The 20,464-nt window shown below is 47.0% G+C and overlaps 1 protein-coding gene across 1 annotated transcript in view; it reads right to left on the bottom strand.

Annotated features, from left to right (window-relative positions):
- Positions 1–20,464, bottom strand: part of RAD17 (RAD17 checkpoint clamp loader component) — a 416,585-nt gene that overhangs the window by 365,513 nt on the left and 30,608 nt on the right. The window contains exons 2-3 of the mRNA XM_086960823.1: positions 7,256–7,356; positions 6,472–6,741 (exon numbers count right to left, since the gene is read on the bottom strand). Coding sequence (XP_086816949.1) covers positions 6,472–6,741; positions 7,256–7,297 — 312 coding nt within the window. The 5' untranslated portion in view covers positions 7,298–7,356. The remainder of the gene's footprint in view (positions 1–6,471; positions 6,742–7,255; positions 7,357–20,464) is intronic.

The following is a 20,464-nucleotide window of genomic DNA, read 5'->3' as shown; positions in this document are numbered from 1 at the left end:
CAGAGTGACAGTGAGTGCAGAGTGACAGTGAGTGCAGAGTGACAGTGAGTGCAGAGTGCGTGCAGAGTGACAGTGAGTGCAGAGTGACAGTGAGTGCAGAGTGACAGTGAGTGCAGAGTGACAGTGAGTACAGTCACTCAGCACCACCACATTATCAGTCAGAACCACCACAGCATCACTCAGAACCACCACAGCACCACTCAGCACCACCACAACATCACTCAGCACCACCACAGCACCACCATAGCACCACTCAGCACCACCACTGCATCACTCAGCATCACCACTGCATCACTCAGCATCACCACAGCCCCATTCAGCACCACCACAGCATCACTCAGCACCACCACAGCACAAATATGTTCTCTCAATGTTTCAAGCTTTATTACAAATGTCACAAAAAGATGTTAATATTTCACTTCTGTTCTTGGATTTTGTTACAATAAAATACACTGAACATAATCTTCACAAAAGTTATTTACAAAAGTTTAAGCTATTGCCATTATAAATTACAATCACTTTTATTAAGTATTAAAAAACATTAAAAGCCATTGTTATTTGTAATATCAATACATCTAAGTCACGTAAATACAAATGTTGCATTACAAATGCTATAGGTGTCACATTTGCGAAAGTTATAACTATTGGCATTGTAAATGACAAAGCTATTAATTTAGCTATTTTCAAAACCAACACATAAATGAACATTTGGTGAATTTCCATTAAAATATTTGACTTTTTTACTAAGATATTATTATACTGTTTTATGCAAACAAAATTTAGATACTGCATAAATAACTTTAATAAAACATTTTATATGAAGCTTTTTATGTAAAAAAAAAACTATAGCATAAAGCAAAAAACAATTGCCATTTACAATGCTAATAGCTCAAACTTAAATAATGCGAGACCTATTGCATTGCAAATGCTTGTTATATCTTAGTTTGTATCCACAATACTCCAAGGAACAGATTTGTAAAGAGGTGCTCTAAGTGAACATGTAAAACAATACTTGATGGACAGAATGCAGAACAATGTCATACATTCACCCCAGTACAGAGATCTGGGCCTAAATCCATCGTTTTTTTGCACTCCACACCACCCCAGTTCAGACATGGCCATATGCAAATCATCCTTGACCCTGTGCTTCATGGGAACAGTCCAGCCCGAACTGCCAAGCCATGTCTTTCCTGGACCGGAATCAAGCATTCTAGGACCGGTTTCTGGCTATCAGCCGTCTTCAGCCAGGATAGCTTGACTCCAGTGGTGTGGAGAGCATGAGACTCACGTCTGAGCATACCCATCCCACTCTGGGTGACAAAATGCAAAACCATAGTTGATGGACAGAATGCAGAACAATGTCATACATTCACCCCAGTACAGAGATCTGGGCCTTTGTTCGCCATAAGTTGGCAGGGTATGCTCAGACGTGAGTCCCTTGCTCACTTTGCCACTGGATTCAAGCAAGCCGGGCTGAAGAAGGCTGAAATGCCAGAAACCGGTCCTCGGAAGCTTGTTTCCGGTCCAGGGAAGGCATGGCTTGGCAGTTCGGGCTGGACTGTTTCCATGAGGCACAGGTCAGACTGATTTGAATATGGCCATGTCTGAACTGGGGTGGCAGAGTGGGCTAAAGAACGGTGATGGATTAAACCCAGATCTTTTGACTGGGTGTGAGTGTTTGATTGGTTCAGATGCTCTGTCCATCACCACCCCCTTTTGTACCGCTAAGTGAACATGTGGCACAGTGCAAGTGATTGCTTGGACTCAAGGTGGGCAACCGAGAAGTCAGTACATTTTTCTAACTTTTAAGCTCTTCAGACTTTATAGTCATTGTTTCTTAACACTTTGTCACAAAAACTCTCTTAAACAAGTCTCCTGCCTCGCTTTTATTTTTGTCCTGACAGCCCCAGCTTGGTGGACACTTTAGATATAATCCTTTTTGTACTACTCTGCAGTTACCTGAAGTAGCCATTAATAGTGTTTCTCCCTGTATTAAAGTAAGCCCAGCTAAACTGGTTTCCCACTTTGCTTTTGGAGGCCTAGGCAAAAAAGTTCAATTCCTCTTTACTAGCTTGCTGTTTGCCGTGTTTGCATTGCATTGTATTTGGATTTGGACTGGAACAAAAGAGAATGAAAGGCTTCCACAAGCAAATCTCCTTTGCATTCCTCAGGACCCGAGTTGCACATTGACCCAGAGGGACTCCACCAGCGCTGGATAAGCAAGGAGACTCTGGAAATCCCCAGTTTGGCTCCCAATGGGATCCTTGGGTAAAAGCGGTATTGGCCACAGGCTTACTCCACACTAGTTAAATGCCCTCCATCAGTCGTCAGCCGATCACAAGAAGCGATTCACCAGGCAGCTGCTGCCTCCCCGACCTACAATTGCAACTTCCCAGAACAGTCACTCAACCTGGGTGGTGCAACTGGACACTGAAAATGGAGCAGTGCCACAGCTCCACAGAAAAGTAGGCATAATGAATGAATGAATGAATTACGGACTTGTACCGCGCACAGCTACCCGAAGGCATACCGGCGCCTTTTCGCTCACTCATTCAATAGATTAGGCAAACAGGTGAGTTTTTACCAGCCTCCTGAATTTTTGGTGGTTGGATTCCAACCTGATGAAGTCAGGAAGGTTGTTCCAGAGGTTGGTCGCTTGAAGGGAGAAGCGTCTCCCGCCTGTACGTACTCTCCTTGTTTTTGGGACCACTAACAGATTTTTATTGCTAGATCTGAGGGTCCGTGAAGGGAGGTAGGTGGAGAACATGGCTTGAATTAGTCCAGCGGATAGTCTTATAGAATGCTTTGTGTACAGTGATCAAAGCCTTGAACTCTACCCTCCTTTGCACGGGTAGCCAATGTAAATGGCGCAACCCAGGTCTGGCGGATGTTCTCTGTGGGATGTCCAGCAATAGACATGCGGCACAATTTTGCACAGTCTGAAGGGTTTTCAAGGTACTTTGCGGGGCTCCCAAGTAGAGAGCGTTAGCGTAATCAAGCCGTGATAATATCAAGGCTTGTACCAGAATCCGCCTGGAATCGAATGGGAGGAGTTTGATGACTTTTCTGAGTTGTCTCAGCAAGGCAAAGCAGGTCCCAGCTACCTTGCGAACCTGTACTCCGAGGTTAAGAGCGGGGTCGAGCCAAACTCCAAGGCTCTTAATTTGGTTTCTTGGCGGGGGAGGCTGACCAAGGCATAATGGCCACCAATCATCGATATTAGACGGGGGCTTGTGTCCAAGAAGCATCACCTCCGTTTTGGCACCATTCAATTTTAAGAAGGAACTGTCCATCCAAGCATGAATGTTTTCCAGACAAGAGGAGAGGTTATTATAGGGGGCGTTCTTAGATGATAGCGAGATGATCAATTGTGTGTCATCTGCATATGTCACCAGTTGTACTCCCCAGGGCAGAACCACCTCAGCCAAAGGCCTCATATAGATATTAAAAAGGGTGGGGCTGAGGGAAGAGCCCTGAGGAACACCACACTGGAGACACATTTGAGGGGAGGACACATTGTCCTCAAAGACTGCAAAGGTCCTTTCCGTTAGGAAGGAACAAAGCCAGTTAAGTACCTGGCCCCCAACCCCTACTTCTCTTAGCCTCTGGAGCAAGATGTTATAATTCACGGTATCAAAAGCCGCGCTGAGGTCTAAGAGAAGTATTGCGGCGTTACCTCCGTTGTCGAGGATTTTCCTAGTTTCCTCTACTACCGTGATGAGGGCGGTTTCTGTACCCTGGAGGCTACGAAAGCCAGTTTGCGTGGAATGAAGAGCATTCCTTTCCTCCAGGAAGGTCGAGAGCTGGGAGTTCACATATTTTTCAGCTAGTTTGCTGACACATGGTAGTAGAGATATCGGCCGGTAGTTTGCCCAATCCTCAGAATTGAGATTCGTTTTTTTAAGAGTGCCTTTACTCTGGCTTGTTTCCACACAGGGGGCACCATACCAGATTTCAATGAGGAATTTATCACCTCCTGAACCAGTGGGGTAACGGTCTCTGAAACCAGATGAAGGAACACAGGGGGTGCAGGGTCAAGAGGAGAACCCGATTTTAAATTTTTAAGCAGTGCCTGAGTGGTCGGGCCATCTATAGGAGGGAAATCCTTAAGCTCTGCCATGTCTTCTGTCGGCCCAACACAAAATTCCGGAGGGGAATGAGGGAAAGAGGAGTAGATATTTATAACTTTTTGGGAGAAAAAGGTGGCAAGCTCATTGCAGCGTAATTGTGCTTTACTGGGATCGACTAGAGAGGCAGGTGGTGTAATCAGGGATTTAAAGATTTTAAAAATGTCGCGGGGAGCATTGGCTGAGGTGTTAATTTTTTCCTGGAAATAGTTGGCTTGGGTAGTTTTAATTTCATCTTTATATCTCTTCAATGCTAACTTATAGCTCTCCTTACTAGCAACAGTGAAGCTTTTCCTCCATTTCCTTTCCTCTTGTTTACAGCACCGCTTGAGTGCTCTAAGTTCTTTGGTGTACCATGGTTTTTTTTTCTCTCCTAGTTTGTGAGAGAGTTGAGACTTGGGGAGGGTCAAGTCTAGAGAATTTTTGACCCACTGATTGAGTTGGGCGTTAGCTTCTGTGGGGTCATTCTTTAGACTAGGTAAGGATTCCCTAAGGTTGGAATTCCAGCTGTCCACCGGGAGCTTGGACCAAACTCGAGTTATCCTCTTAGAGGCAACTGCAGGTCTGTCCTTTCCCATCAAGGACAGACTGAAACGTAGCAATTTATGGTCTGACCAAGGGATACTGATTGAGTCGGTGAACTTCAAATTTCCTAGATTAGTGTAGCAATGATCCAGGGTATGCCCAGCTTTATGCGTGGGCCCTACGACTAGTTGAGTTAGCTGGAGTGCTTCCAAACTGGAAGTTAGTTTGAGACAGGCGGGGGAATCGGGCTCATCAAGATGTATATTGAAATCAACTAGGATTGTGAAGTTGGAGGAAGTGCATGCAAGGGTGATTGCGTTAGTAAACAGTTCCTCACAAAATTGCCCATATGTGCCTGGGAATCTATATACTAGCAGTCCTGATAGGGTGCAGGTGGAAGAGAGTGCAATGGTGAACATAAAACTTTCAGCTCCAGAGATGTTCACTTTCTCAATTCTGCCTGTCATTTCTTCTCTTAGAATAATGCCGATGCCTCCACCTCTCGTATCAATCCGGTTTTGCCTTAGGATAGTATAGCCAGGGGGGAGTGCACGGACAATATCAGGGTCGGAACTCTCGGTGGTCCAGGTTTCCGTAAGAAATAGGACATCGAGCTCTTGTTCCTCTAAGAGTAAATGAAGCTAGATCGCGTGACCAGGAAGGGATCTACAATTGAGTAGTCCTAAGGAAATTGGGCGGGGAGAGGCTTCATTGTGCCTAGTAATATCCTGGGTGAAGCTGAACTCGCACCCTGTACATGAAGGTAAAGTTCTGGTGTGTGTTGTTAGTATTCCACATTGAATGTTTACATTATTCCTTAGTGACAGTAGGGTATTGCGACTGTACGTTATGTGAGGGTGGATGAGGTCTGAAGAGGCAGAGTGGCTGGGCCCTGGGTCCGTCCTGGCCCGGACGGGCCCAGACGGGCTTACCTCCGGCGCTATTACGGCGCGTCCGCACTGCGCGTCCGCTGCATGAGGGCGTGTTTAAGTATCTGCACCGAGTGCTGGGTTAACCAGGACTAGAGCGCCAACCGACCATGGGGAACCTCCCCAAGATGGCCGCCGCGTACAGTGCCCTTCGCCTCCTAGTTCGAGGCTGTACTAAGCCCTATGTGAATCTAAAATGAAATGTCAGCGTGTCCCTGAATAAAATTGCCACAAAGCGAAAATAAAATGAGAACACAATGACAAAATGCAATTTTTAAAATCGGCCTGGAAGCAGGCTATGTAGCGAGTGTAATGAGTGTCAAAGCTGGTGTGAGCTCTCCCGGCAGCCGCCTACGAAGAGCGAGCGAATAACAGAGTTTAGCAAGCTGCACTACTCCTAAACCTTCACCCCCAATTTGACTTTAGAAAAAAACGATTTAAATAAATATGTGCATCTTCTTTAAAATGAGAACCAACAAAAGAGCAAACTTTGCCAAGCAAGAACCTGATACGGTTCCATTTAGCACCACATTTCAAAAGACAAAGATATGGCTGGGAACACACATAACATGTTGTATGCCCACAAAGATGCTTACCCATAGATGGATTCTTTGTGCAAAAACAAACTTGCATATGAAACTGTGCATTGCTGCAGGAGTTTGCATTGCTGTTACATATAGGAAAAGATGGCAGGCATCCTTAAATAAAGCACAGATAACCCATCTTTGATAAAAAGTTGGACTCAATCAAATACATGATTTGCAAAAAACAAGGCACAGGAGACAGGGCTTCCTAGCTCTGAACAGGAAGACTTTTAAAAGCTTCTTTCTACATGGACACATGCCATGTTTTCTGTTACGGAAAGTGAATTCAGATGTAACCTTACGAACCTGTGATTCGGGCTTGTATTTATCAATCCATGGATCATTGCAAGACTCGCCTGCCGGTTGTTTAGACTGATCACAAATTCGTTCGATAGAGAAGGGCTTTTCTCTCTTTCTGTGCAATGACTTGCTCTGGAAGCTGGTGTGTAAAGAGGGCTTGTCTTTACTCTTATGGTGTCTCTTTATCCCTTCGGATGGATTGGCTCCTGGAGGAGCTGATGTGAGTACTGAGTTTCCAAATAAATCTTCGAATGATGGTTCTACCCAGTCTGTGATCTGTATTAGAGACAAAAAGAAAGGAGTATAGCTTACAAACAGAAATGATAAGATAAAAAGGTGTTGGCAAATGCATATTTAAGATTAGTCGTAAGCATGACAAATTTATAGACTTAATTTGATCAGAAACGTTAAGTGCGGACCTTGTTGTAGCCACAAGATGCTTACCCGCTGCAATTCAGAACCACTAGGTGCAAAATAAAAGCTGGTAATCCTGATCTGCCTCCAGTGTACATTTAATAATGTGAATTGTAAGCAAGAAACGTAACTGCTATGTGCTTCTGTATATTTTAAAGATCCAAATTAAATGCAAGAGTAAAGAATGAGATAAAGAAACTCCACTAGATGACACAACACACGAATCTAAACTTAAGAAGCAGTATAAAATATTCTGTTCTTCTGGGTTTGATGTATGTTCTATGAATCACTTGTACATTACTATGTTTGAATTGTGATAGGAAGGAAAAGATAATAAATGTATATTAGACAAGACACATGAATACAGATTACTGACCTTAGCAGACACTAACTTTCTGCTGTATGAAGCTTTTGACATTATCAGCTTGAGGGATTCCCATCCGCACCATGCCACATGAACACATAAAAGGAATGGAGCTAAAAAACAATCAAATAAGAACAAAATATTAAAATACATTTACCCACATAAAACAGAATAAGAAACAGAAGATACCAAGATAACACTCCACAGTAAAAATACATACATTCCACAGAAGGTTGAGGTGGGGGGCTACAGAGAGCCTGGCCGGAAGACGGCCGCACTTAAGAGGGGCTCTGTTAACTGCGGTCTAAATCTGTCATTTATATGAGCCAGTATCACCCATCCTCTTCGTCTTGACTGTGTGGTTGGGGTCCTTTGAGTAAAGAAGCTGGGGGCCCGGGTCTGCGTTTGATCTTGGAGACCCGTGATTTGATACCTGTGAGCTCAGGCCTGCTTGGCCAACCGCACGCTCGCTCGCTCACCTGGGGAAGCCCGGGCGCCACTCGCCAGCTCAGCGTAGCTGCAGGAGATGGGACCTACTGAGGCGAGAGGTCGGGGCACTCACCTGGCAGGCATGCTGGGGAGATGGGGCTTGACAGCACAGAGGCTGCTGGCTCTACGTGGCTGTGGAGGATCGTCGGGCCACGCGGAGGCTGCTGAGAGGAGGCTTCATACCGAACTGGCGCAGCCAGGATGAGGAATAACAGCGCGGAGAGCGGAGGCTGGTGGAACAACAGACAGGTGGGAAATTGAGTGTGGAGTTAAAGACATGTCTGTGCCTCAGGGTACCTGAGGCTTGGGAGACCACCAAGTGAATAGGAGGTCTGCTGCCTTTATGAGTGAGGTTGCAGGAGCGGCGATTGACCCTGAGATTATTTAACAGGGAGGAGCCGTAGAAGAGTGAGGGGGACTGCTATCTGTACCCTTTGGAACATTGGGACTAACATCGGATGTGGCAGAGGGGGTGAGGGGCCCTGCATCTGCTTGTGCTCCTCCCTGCCTCCGTAGGGAGTGGCGGGATCTGGGACAAACATACAGACAGCAGTGCCGCCGGAGTGTTGACAATGTCCCATCGTGTGCATCTCCCTCAATAATTCATATGTCTGTGGTTAATGATCGCCAGGTGCCCAAAGTCGACACATGTACAGTAGGAGACTGGCATGTGTTAGGAAAAGGGTGTCTGGGAGGTTGTGTTTGTGTAAAATCTTTGTGAGTCATGAGAGCGTTTTCTGTATATAGGTCACTCACTGTGGTGACTTCTTCGTGTGCCCAGAGTAGAAGCCTCCTACTCGTTAGTATACCTGAGGCGGTATGCAGGCTAGGCAGTATATTGGGAAAGTTAGGCGCTCGAACTAAGGAATAGCTTAGTAATATCTTCCAGTACTACATCACAATACATAATAGCAGTTTATGAGTGGGTAGAAATTGGGAAGACGGACACAAAAACCGGTGAAGGCAGCCATTTTTCAATTGTGCCACAGTTAGATTTACTTCCAATAAATTATGGCCAGCGGGCCAGTTTGATAACCACTGCAGTTGTCCAGCTATACATTTTGCTTTGAAATCGGAAGATCCCAGCACCCCCTTATCCGTTGGAAGCGTGATCATGCACTGGCGCTGTATGGGACATTAACTGCGTGGGGAAAAACCAGAAAAATCAGAACTGTGCATGTGCGCAGCTATAATACAAGTCCATACCCAGCGTGCCAAGTCCTCCCTGATCAAAGGGGAGCGTAAGGGCTTCCCATGCAAGTCTGGGCTGTTTTCCTGCCCATACCAGCGAAACCAAAAAGGAGCGAAGTCTTTGTCTGAACCCCCGAGAGAAAGGAAGGGGAAGGTTTATGAAGAGGTAAAGAACTTGGGGAAATATCACCATTTTGGCTATGGCTATCCGTCCAGCGGCAGATGTGTACATTTAGCTAGCTGATCTTCGAGCCAACCAATCAAGCTATCATATTTCGCCCTTCAGAGAGCATCAGGCTCCCTACTCAGCCATATGCCCAAATATTTGGTCGATTTCGTCGCCCATCTGAGAGGGAATTCCGGGCAGAACTGCCAAGTCTGCTGCAGGCGAGTGTCATCTTCTCCTGGTCCGGATGGGGAAATCGGATGCTAGGCAGTCTAAGCTGACTTTTGAGTCACGCAGACAGTCCAAGGATGTGGACACCCCCCCCCCCCGAGGGGGAAGCATTGAAGATAGAAACCAGCTCCGCTAGCTCTCAGGAACCTGACACAAGGGAGATGTTCCAAGACCTCAAACAGTCCCTAACTTGGATTGATAATACAACTGTCTCCCTGGCAGACAGCTTTGATTGGCTGAGAGACAAGGTCTCTGGAAATGTTGAAAGGCTGGACCAATTGGAACAAAGTACACCTATTGGTGAAAGATGAGGGGAACACGACAAAAGAAAAGTTGCTCCCTATGGAGAAAGTGCTTGAACTTCTATGTAACAAGAACGAGGACCTAGAAGCGAGAGCCCATATGTTCAACATTGGAATTTGTTGGAGTTCCAGAACTGACTAAAATGAATTGAGAAGAAGATTATGTTGAGGACATGTGAAAATCTTTGTTTGGGGATTCCCTATCGCGCTTCTGTGTAGTGGAGAAGGCGCACAGATCATTGGGCCCGAGACCTCCGCCGGGAACGGCAGCTCACCTGATTATTGCGCACCTCTTGAATTACAGAGAGAGGGACACTGTGGTTGGGCTGGCACGAGCAGAGCGAACACAGTAATATCAAGGTAATGCAGTATCGTTTTACCTAGACTTCACGATGGCGGTGCAAGCGGCACAACTTCCTGCTGGTGAAAAGAACGCTCCAAAAAATAGAAGCTTGGTACTCGCTGCTCTACTCTGCGAAGCTACGCATCTTCCATGCAGGCAAAACTTACTATTTCAATGATCCTAAGGCTGTGGCTAAGTTTGTCATTGAACTTGGTCGGGTTAGTTGAGACCCTACAGGAGCTGTTGACAATGGGAATGCTGGCCACACCAGTGATAATGACTGATTAGCTGGGCAATTTAGGTGAGGGAGAACTGCTGGAATCTAGCTCGACTAGAGCAATGGCATGGGGCTCGAGATGCTCTCCATCTGGCTGAAGGATGCACATGTGACAGTGATGCTCTTCCCTCGATTACTTTCAGCTGGTGGCTGCTGGCTGTCTTTCTGGTCCGGCCCCCAGCTCATTCGGTGCTAGGTCTACTGGGCTACTAGTGTTCCCCCTTAGGGATGATTCCCTTCAAATTCTACACAGTTAGCCCTAGGAGGCTGCAGTTAGGTGTGTGGGTTCTTTTTCCAGCCCGATTGGGGACAGGAGTGGGTGAGGGGTGGATGTGGAGGGGAAGCTTTGCATTGATATGTCTGTCTCTAGTTCTTTCTCCTTCTCTTCTTTCTTCTGTCTTGTCTCTGGAAGGTCATTATAGCATTGAGGCACAAGGGGGACCTCTCGGGACTTACCATCAATTGAGATCATTGGCTAGGGAGATGGAGTCGCTATCCCAATGTTGCTAATGAAGGTTACATGGAATATACATGGTATGAATGATAAACGAAAAGTGTGATTGTTGATGGCTTGTCTGGGTTGGCATGGAGTTTGACATCGGTTTACTGCAAGAGCTACATTTGACGGAAAGCGAAGGTGCGCTTGCCAGCAGGTTGGATAGGTGGGAAGCACATAGCCAGGGGCTGGCCAAACATTCATGCACACTTTAGGGAATGCAAACCACTCCTCCCCTGTTCGCCTCAGTCAGCAGTGCAGCCCCGTCCGCCCCTCCCGGAAAGCTGCCAAAACAAGGAAAAAATAAAATGATAATAACTTTGAGTTATTTTATTTTTCCTGCAGAGTCACTGCTTAAAAGCAGTGGGACGATGCTCCTTTGGCTTAGCGGAGGAGCCGCCACTGTAGATGCGTAATGCTAGCTGGCACGATTGGAGGATATCCAATCAGGCTTGTGTTCGTGTATTGTCAAAATGTGGACGATCCATACCTTTTTAGCTTACATTTGGAGGCTAGTGGATTCTTTGGGAACTGGTGCAGTTTTGTGGGCAGGGGATTTTAATGTAATTCTAAACCCCCAGCGTGATCCTGTCGACCACACCCCAGGGTAGCGGCCCAACTTCATTCCATCATAGCAGATAATGAATTGACTGACGTATGCAAGGTTACGCTGGGAGGTAGATATGGGAAGAGTGTTGAGTGACAAGGAATTGGGGCTGGTACTGAGACTGCCAAGGAAAGTGTCCCGAAACCCTAAGTTTAAATTCATACAATTAATGATCGTACATAGGGCATACCTGACTCCACACAAGATACACGTAATTTTCCCGGAAGCAGCTGACAACTGCCCCAGATGCCAACAGGAAGATGCAGGCATAATGCACATGTTCTGGGATTGCCCTAAGCTGGGACACTACTGGGGTACGATACACCACATTTTGAATGACATAGCGCCAGGTAGACCTTACACATCTGCTTCTTATTGTTTGCTGGGGCTAGGCCAGAAAGAGAAGTGTGGATACCAGATTCGTAGACCTGGTACTGTTATTAGCGAAGAGGGCGGTGGCGATGAGATGGAAGTCGGCTAGGCCCCCGGAAGTAGAGACCTAGAGTGGGGAGACGATCAGGTGGGGCAAAGCTGAGGGACAGGAACTACATAGGGAAGAGCGCAGAGGACTCAGGAAACATCCAATCTCATTAGAGTGGAATGCATTACTCCTAGCATTTGAACAGGGCGTACAGGACCATGGGGACTAGAACAAGGCTACTGCCCGACACAGGGGAACAATGTGCGAGCGAACGGACATGCCCAAGAACCGAGAACCGAGAAGCGGACCTAGATAACACAATCTGTTGTAATTGTATGTTGTATACATGGGGACCGATATTCCCGACAGATGCCAACTGAAACATAGAGATTGAAACCAAACCACCATAGAACTAATTTGAGGATTGAGTAAGTGCTGGGGAGGGGAGGGTTAGGGGGAGGGTGTTTGGGAGTTGAGGGTTATTACTATCAGCAGAAAATGGAAAATGATAATCCTGGTTTACAATATTGAGTTGTATGTCACGATGCTGAGACACACTGAACGGAAGATTGTACTGTATTAAGTGACCTTTATTGTCAATAAAGAAATTTTCAAAAAAAAGACTGACGTATGCAGGGTAGACATAGGGAGAGTCAGGAGGGCACCTGCGTGTCCACTGCATTCTCTTCCTGGTCAGGGATAGGCTACTGGTTGGTATCCTGTGATGTGGAGCCATGGATGACTTCTGCAACCTACCTCTCTAGAACTCTATCAGACCACTCACCAGTTCTGTTGGAGCTTAGCTTGCCGGAGGGCCCTGGTAGAATGTTAATGTGGAGACAGCCTCCTGGAGTCCTGAGCGATCCGGTTTTCTGTGAGGCTATTCATGCAGCAATAGTGGAACATTTCGAGCCGAATGTTGCCATGGTTGACTCCTGCTAAGTTTTATGGTAGGCGTTTAAATCAGTAATATGGGGTGAATGGATAGCCAAACAGGCAAGAGCGTTGAAGGGTCTCAGAGGGGACTCGAGGAAATTGGAAACAGAGATCAGAGGACTTGAGCGCGAGTTCTTCGATACCCGTAGTGCGCAAGTGCTGAGTCTTATACGTGTTAAAATTGATGGCTATGGGGAGGCTGTGGCACGGGAGGCACACTATCTTGGTAAGGAGACCTGCGCTAGAAGATATGGGGAGGGAGAGAGTGTGGATCAATCCCTGGCAGGCTTGCTTAGAAGGCCATGGGCTAACGATTCTATTACTGAACTCCAAATGGAGGACAATGAGCGAGCAGTGGGTCAGTCAGCAGTTCAGGAAGTAACGCTCTCCTTTTTCTCGTCACTCTACGGAGCATCGTAGGTGAGGATTGGCATCCTCTTTTTTTAGATGAGTCTTTTACAGAGGAAGAAGCCATACAGGCCATCAGTGTCCTTCCTGGGGACAAGACCCAGGGTCTAGACGGCCTATCGGCTGCATGTTATAAGGAGTATGCAGCGTTCTTGGCTCGCCATCTTATCAATATGTATAGCGAATCACTGAAGAGGGGTGAACTTCCTCCGTCACTTGCAGGCGCTTATCATAGCTATCCTGAAGCCTGATAAAGGCTCGCAGCAGTGCGATTCATATAGTCCTCTGGCTATGATCAACGTAGATAATAAAATTCTAGCCAAGTTGATTGCCTCTCGACTCCTTCCTCTGCTATCTAATAGTGAAGCCAGTTCAATCCGGATTTGTGTCGGGTAGAGCCACCACGCATCATTTGCATACCTTTTTTGCCATACTTCAGGAGGTGGACCCCTCGCTTGCGGCAGCTGCAATCTCTCTCGATGCCACAAGGCTTTCGATTCGCTTGAATAGCCGCATCTTTTTGCACTGCTGTCCCACCTGGGTTTTAGCCCTAAATTTGTCCAGCTAATTGGCCTTCTTTATGCTAGAACCACGGCGCACCTCAGGGTTAATGAGGAGATCTCACCCTCATTTTCAATATCACGGGGAACCAGACAGGGATACCCGCTCTCCCCCATACTCTTTGCTGTAGCCATGGAGCCCCTGGCAAAGCAGCTCAGACAGCACCATGCGCACAGAGGCCTGGCCTTCTCTCCCCAGGTGGGCTTGTATTGATTTATGCTGACGATGTACCTTTATATGCTAAGAATCCCGCTGTTAACCTAAATCCTCTGATAAGAGAATCCACTAAGTTCGGAGGCTTGTACAGCATATCTGTCAACTGAGCCAAGTCGGTGACCTACCCACTTACGGAGGATGCTTGGAGTGGCCTGATCAAGCCGTCAGGAGACCTCGGGCCAAGGTCCTAGTATTCCGTTACTGTCCAGTGCCCAGTGAGACCAGGTTTAGGAGTTCTGGATAACAGCATTTCACTGGTTACTTCTGCTCCATTCGCCTCCGGCGATGGGACACTCAGACACCCTTTACCCGCAGACCCCGTCGGAGTTCCCCAAGTTCCACTCATCTGGTTATGCCACGTACAACTCAGGCAATACAGCGGTCTCACCCCGATCCTACCTCATGGTGGTGGCTTGCGCTGTCGGCAGGACTCGGGGGTTTTATGTGCCAGGGGCTTCTTGATGCTGCTCCTAATAAAGTCTCTAGTGCTGAGGGGTGTAATTTCCAGTGCACCTCATAGTCCCCCAGTCTACACTTTCATAGCCTGGACACTTTTCCTACCTCCTGACCAGGTTAGGCTCGTCCTCCTGTCGTTAGTGACCCGGTGTGAGATACTTTCCCCTGGTAGGCCCCATTCTAGACACCCTCGCACCAGATCTCTGGGAGGTCCTCACCCCCGCCGGGTCAGCCACTGCTTTGGTCCCCCTCTCCCGCTCCTTGTCTGGTGCAGTGTCCCTTAATGCTCCGTCTAGAATTTAGCACGCTACTCATGCTAACCGTTTCAGTCCAAAGGCGCGGCACCTAGGTCGGGCTATGCAAAGGGAGGCCCTTACCGTGTTCCCTCTGCTCCCAGCGTCCACTTCACTTGGGTCAGCCCATTCCGCACGTCAACACTCGAGGGAGCAGGGCCTTACCTTTCACTACCGGGCGCGTATCCCTCATCTCTGGTCTCCTTGGCGACAGTACCTCCAGTCCAGGCTCTTGCAGCAGTTGTCTGTGTTGGTCGCAGCTTTCGAAATGCCCAATCTTTTTTCCATCTCAGCTCCGGCGGGGTCTCCTCGGTCTCTCGCCGGGCTTTCTTCACTGCCGAGCTGCACTCTTCCTTACAGCTAACAGTGTTGATTTCGCTGTTCTCTTGCCTTCCATAAGCGGAGTCTCACAGTTCTTTTTCGTTCAGGGAGGCCGCATCATTCAAGGCGCCATGCTGCAGCCACTGGCGCAGTTCGCGGGGAGTATGTTTCCATTGCTCGGGCACTCAAAAGGGCACCCTGCACACTGCAGCTGCTACGGAGCCCTGCCCATCAGCCGACGGCCACCGATTCCATCCTATGAAGCGCATAAAAGTCAGATCGGCTCGTCCAGCCCAAGAGACTCACATGTTGGCGGCCAGCTTGCAGCCAGGCTCTCTTGTGCCCTAGCAAACTGATTCTACAACGTCCCTGCACCATGTCAGATGAGTCAATAGTGTTAAGTTGCTTGAAAATAGGGGCGTGGGCAAGATGGCGATCATAGCAACGTGTGTTAGAGAGCTCCGCCACACCACACTATTTAACTTGTCTTCCTTGTTGCCCCGAAGCAGATATAGAGTGAATCTTATACCCGTCCTGTGCCAACACGACCCTCCCTCGTGACACCGTGTATGGGCCTGCATGGAAGTTGAGGCCTACCTTACAGGACTGCTTCGATTCATCACAGGCCAACAGCCGTTCTCAATTGCCAGATACGTCCGCTCCAAGAGACATTTCCTCGGAGTGGAAGGGACTCCCCGGAGAGACTTGGGGGCCCCTGCAGATGTGACAATGAGCGGTGTGATGGATGCACCTCGTGACGCAAGCTGTGCAGAGAAGTGCCGGAGGTGCGTAGGGCACCGCCTGGGTGCAGAGCAAAACCCCATCGACCATCTCTGCATGATCAGTGGCTGCAACTGTGCTACCGTCCGGCGTGCAATTGCGGGGGAGGGCGAGGGGGGGCAGGGCGGGACCAAAGAGGTGTGTGCTTTGGCCACTGCGGATCGGGTCTGTTGCCCGGCGCGACCTACATGGTACCCGCTTGGGGCCTCCGGGTGCAGATATGGCTGACAGCAAACTAGAGGTGGGCGTCGTGGAAAAACCTACACAATGCAAGACTCTATGAATAACGAGTAACCACCAGGCCACCACAACCAAAGTTTATGGCACTGACAACCGTGGCTCAGACGGTACTCAGAATAGGTACCATTTTCCACTTGACTATATCATATTTAACATACCTGAGGGTGGATTGCTGCCTGACTGCCCCCTCGCTGTTACATTGTGGACACAGCCAGCATGGACCCATCACAGGACACCACAAATTCTCTGCGACAATTAACATGGCAAGTAACAGTGCCCCATTCCTCTTTTGTGGGCACTGTGGTACTTGAGGAGGAGGGCAATCATCACATGGGCCTCAGCAACTGGATTTACTGTTCTCACCAAGTGACAAGTGTTGAGCTGAACTGCCATATTAGTTATACAGTCGGTGGTAAGCAATAGGCAAAGATGGCGCTCTAGGGTCTATCACAAGTACAAATCAGTTAAGGCAGGTAATACGGCACAGTGCATAAGGTAGGGAAAAACCACCAGATCCCCACGTTTGAGGCCAGCAGACCACTTATTCTATATATACAAATCCTTGGCACACGTTCAAAGTAAATACATGAAGTTACGTTAAATATCACAATGATGCTTGTCTTTATATTTTCATATGTCTTTAATTCAAGATCTTTAAGCCTTCTTAGCCAACACGTGTTTCATCTCTGTTACAGGGGATTACCTCGCGACTTCTTCAGGGCTGAGATCAGTTTCAAGTAGACTCTTAATTTGGTGATAATTCCAATCGGAAGGGGTTCCTATAAGTACTGCTCCTGGAGAGGTAGACCAATTAGTCTTGTGTCAGGAGAGCTAAATATGCTACTAAATATAAGGGAGTTTCTTTTAGAATAGCTGCCCCATCCGGCAGTATTAGGGAGAAACCTTCAGCTCACCAGGCCGTGGTGTGTTCGCTGTGAATTTGCATGAACTGGGTCGCCCGAATTTCCTCTGTGCCCTCTGGAAGACCAACAATGTGAATGGTATAGCGACATGCCCTCCCCTCCGCATCATCCGCATGGTCTTTGGGAGATCCACTCGGTGCTGTGGCTGGGCCACCTGCGTAGTAAGTTGATCATGAGCAGGTTCTAATGTTGAGAGCACCCCCTCAGTTGTTTTGACCCGGTCTGACAATTTACAATGGCTATCCTTTAACAGGCTCACATCTGTAGTGACGGCCCCTAGTGGTCGTTCCATGCCTTACCTTGAATCCCTGATTTCCTGTAGAATAATAGTCAAGTTTGACCAGAAGTGGTGTTGCCTCCGAAGAAAACACATCAATGTCCGGAACCTTAAATGGAGAGCCATCCAGCGGAGACAACTGGGAGCGAGTTGTTAATGTTGGTCTGTACGTTTTTGTCCTAGTGCCCCTATATTTTCAAGTCCCTTAACACCGCATTCAAAAGCCCGGGCAAGAGAGGTCCACAGTGGCCAGCAAAGAAAGACTTGTGGATGAGGACGGGAGAAACACCAGTAGCTCCTGGGGGAGTCCACCCAATGCAGTTCACAGCAGATGGGTGGTTCGTGAACTTTCAGATAGTAACTATTCTTTAATGTCACCACTGAGTAGACAAACGGGGCACTCTCCCTGCCGAGAACCTCCGGTAGGGTCAGTTCGCCATTGAAGTTCACAGAGGGAGAGACAACCGTCTCATTAAATTCCAGTACTCAATGCTGTAGATTAGAAGTACTTTGTCATTGCTGACGATCAGGGCCCCCTCTTGGGTTCTCAGAGGCAATGGCCCAGGACCTTTCGGAAATTTCCCTGCACTCAGCCCCATGCACTGTTATTGATAAGGAAGGTTTACAATCACCGGCTTGCCTACTGCAAGGGCTGCTGGCAGCCTAAATGTACACCACAGGGCACCACTAGGCACTGGCCCGGGGTTTTAGAGATCATCCACTAACTTGGCAGTGTAGTATGGCCACCAGCCAGCATGTCACAGGAGTCACCAGTACACACCCCAAATCTTCAGTGGTACGAGACTTCTCCACTGCACGGACGCAGGTGTCCTCTCATCAAAGGTGAGGACACAATAGTTCACGTCAGTGGGAGCAAGGCTGCCATCATTAACTTCTGGTTAAATCGCTGCCCGCCATCTTGGGAGCGTGGTGCAACCAACAGCTTGCTCAGCCAGGATAGTGTTATCATTCAGCGCATGCCTGCAGCGGGGCCTTATTGTTGATGTTCCTGTCCCCTGGTGCCAGTGTCCAAGGATGGGTCCCAGATGGCTTAAGGAGAATGAGATTAGGGCCGATTACAGGGCCCGGGCATAGGAGCTTCTCAGTTACGTGACTGTCATGTTCAGGTGTTGGCCACGCCCCCTAGTACTTCTTCCCCCATCCCTCCCACATACCCTCTTTAAAGATCACAACATCACAATTGGGTAATAGTCCACTTCTGCTTCCAAAACCAAAACTTGGCTGTATCTTTGCCTTTTTTTAAATGAAACATACAATGCTTTATTTATCTAACTGTGTTACTTCTTGATAGAAAACAATTATTTATCAGTTGGTTGCACTGACTCTTTATCATGATTAATTGTTTATACCTGGAGAGATAAGTGCACAGTTGGAGTCTAGTGTGTACAGTGTGGTATTGGCTGTATCTTTGGCTTTCACATTGTATAGCATGATGCTTTTGGCTAGGTTCACATTATACAAATACCATATATATATATATATATATATATATATATATATATATATATATATATATATATATATATATATATATATATATATATATATATATATATATGCAAGAGTAAATCTCAGTTCGCAAGGAATTGTAGTAGGAAAACATCAACAGATCTAGTTACTGGAAAAACTTAACCCCTTAAGCGCTGCCGTCAGCCAACGGTCGTCGCAAGCACTACCTTGCCAGTGATGTGCACGACCGTTGGCCGACGGGCCAGCGCTCGTTATTCGAATGTTCAGCACTGGGTGCTGAACGTTCGACGCAGCTATGAGGTTAATGTGGTTGTCAACTTTGAATGCATATTTTACTTTCACTTTTCCCCTATTGGACAGACTGAAAGCTCTACTAATAACACTACAGAATCAGATATGCGCCAAGAATGGCATGTTTGGGCATCCACAGCAGTCCCCCGTAGAATAAGCACTTAATGGGCCTGGGACAGTAGCCTGGGGCATACGATTTCTATACCACTCCCGATCTGAGGTCCTTGCTCCCTTTCACAGCACCACGCACTCAGCAGCTCAATCGGGAAGTGTTCACCCTCTGGCCCAGATTATGCGATACTATTCTGGCCACAGTGTACCCCTGTTCTACTCCCCAGTTTGAAGAGTTCTGATTGATATCTGCAAGTATAACAACAATTCACCCACAGGGTTGGCGTTGAGAATTCAAGTCCAGTCTTCAGTGCAGACCACAGACCATCTCTCATGGACACTTGCTTTATTCCCATGTACCTCTTCACTTCAGCAGTGCTACTTAATGGACTGACAGATGGGATATGCACTATGAAATGGCTATAACTGACACCATGATCTGTAACCAGCATGATGTTTATTTCCTATGATATCAGATACATATGTACTGTGTTATACAATGAAATGCAAATAAAAACGATGTTTAAAAAAAAATGGCATGTTTGGAGTAGTTATAGCCTGGCTGACTTCCATTTCTTGTCTTTGCTGCTTTATAGTCCATATGACGTGAAAAGGAAAAACATGCATGCAATTGAAGTGAGTTTATATTAACAAAATGTATCTCTTGTATAGAATTGAATCCCATAGGAAATGTAGATATTTTAACATTTTAATTTATATATCGTAATGCATCATATGTTGTAATGATTTCAGATATATTTGTTCTAACGTTTCATTTAAGCAGTGATTCAGCCTGACACAAAAGTATGTACTGACTGATTACACAAGGGTGCCCTGTAAGGTCGCCATTCAATTCAAGGAGAAGCTGACTATGGGTTTAACAAATTGCTTTATATTCTCTAAACAGACAGCATCAGAATAAGTGGTGAAGCACAAATGCGTAATCTGAAAAACTGTATCGAAATAATACCACTGGAACAACATTCTCTCTGTTTCATACCAGTCAACTGGACCCACCTTAAATTCACTGTCATTCTGAGACTACGCCACAATCATAAGAAAAATATAACTTCTCACTATTATCAAGTAACTCTAAATTTCCCCTCCTGTGTACTACATCAACTGGTGTGTTCCTCATATCGCCAAGTACAGCAATCAAAGCAAAACTATTGGTAAACGATTTTTTTGTGTGACACTACATATAAGGACTGGTTACTTTGCCCAACTAAGTGGAACTCAATCAAGTCCTCCAATTCAAGTTTAAGGGTCCGATTTAGATCTTGGAGGATGGGTTACTCTGTAACATCGGTGACGGATATCCCATCCGCCAAAATAGGATTCCCATAGGATATAATGGTACTTATGTTCTGACGGAGGGGATACCCATCACCATT

This window comes from Lissotriton vulgaris, chromosome 3_1 (genome assembly GCF_964263255.1).
Source record: "Lissotriton vulgaris chromosome 3_1, aLisVul1.2, whole genome shotgun sequence".
NCBI lineage: Eukaryota > Metazoa > Chordata > Amphibia > Caudata > Salamandridae > Lissotriton > Lissotriton vulgaris.
Note: the sequence above shows the minus strand (reverse complement) of the source record. Positions and strands in the feature narration are given on the sequence as shown.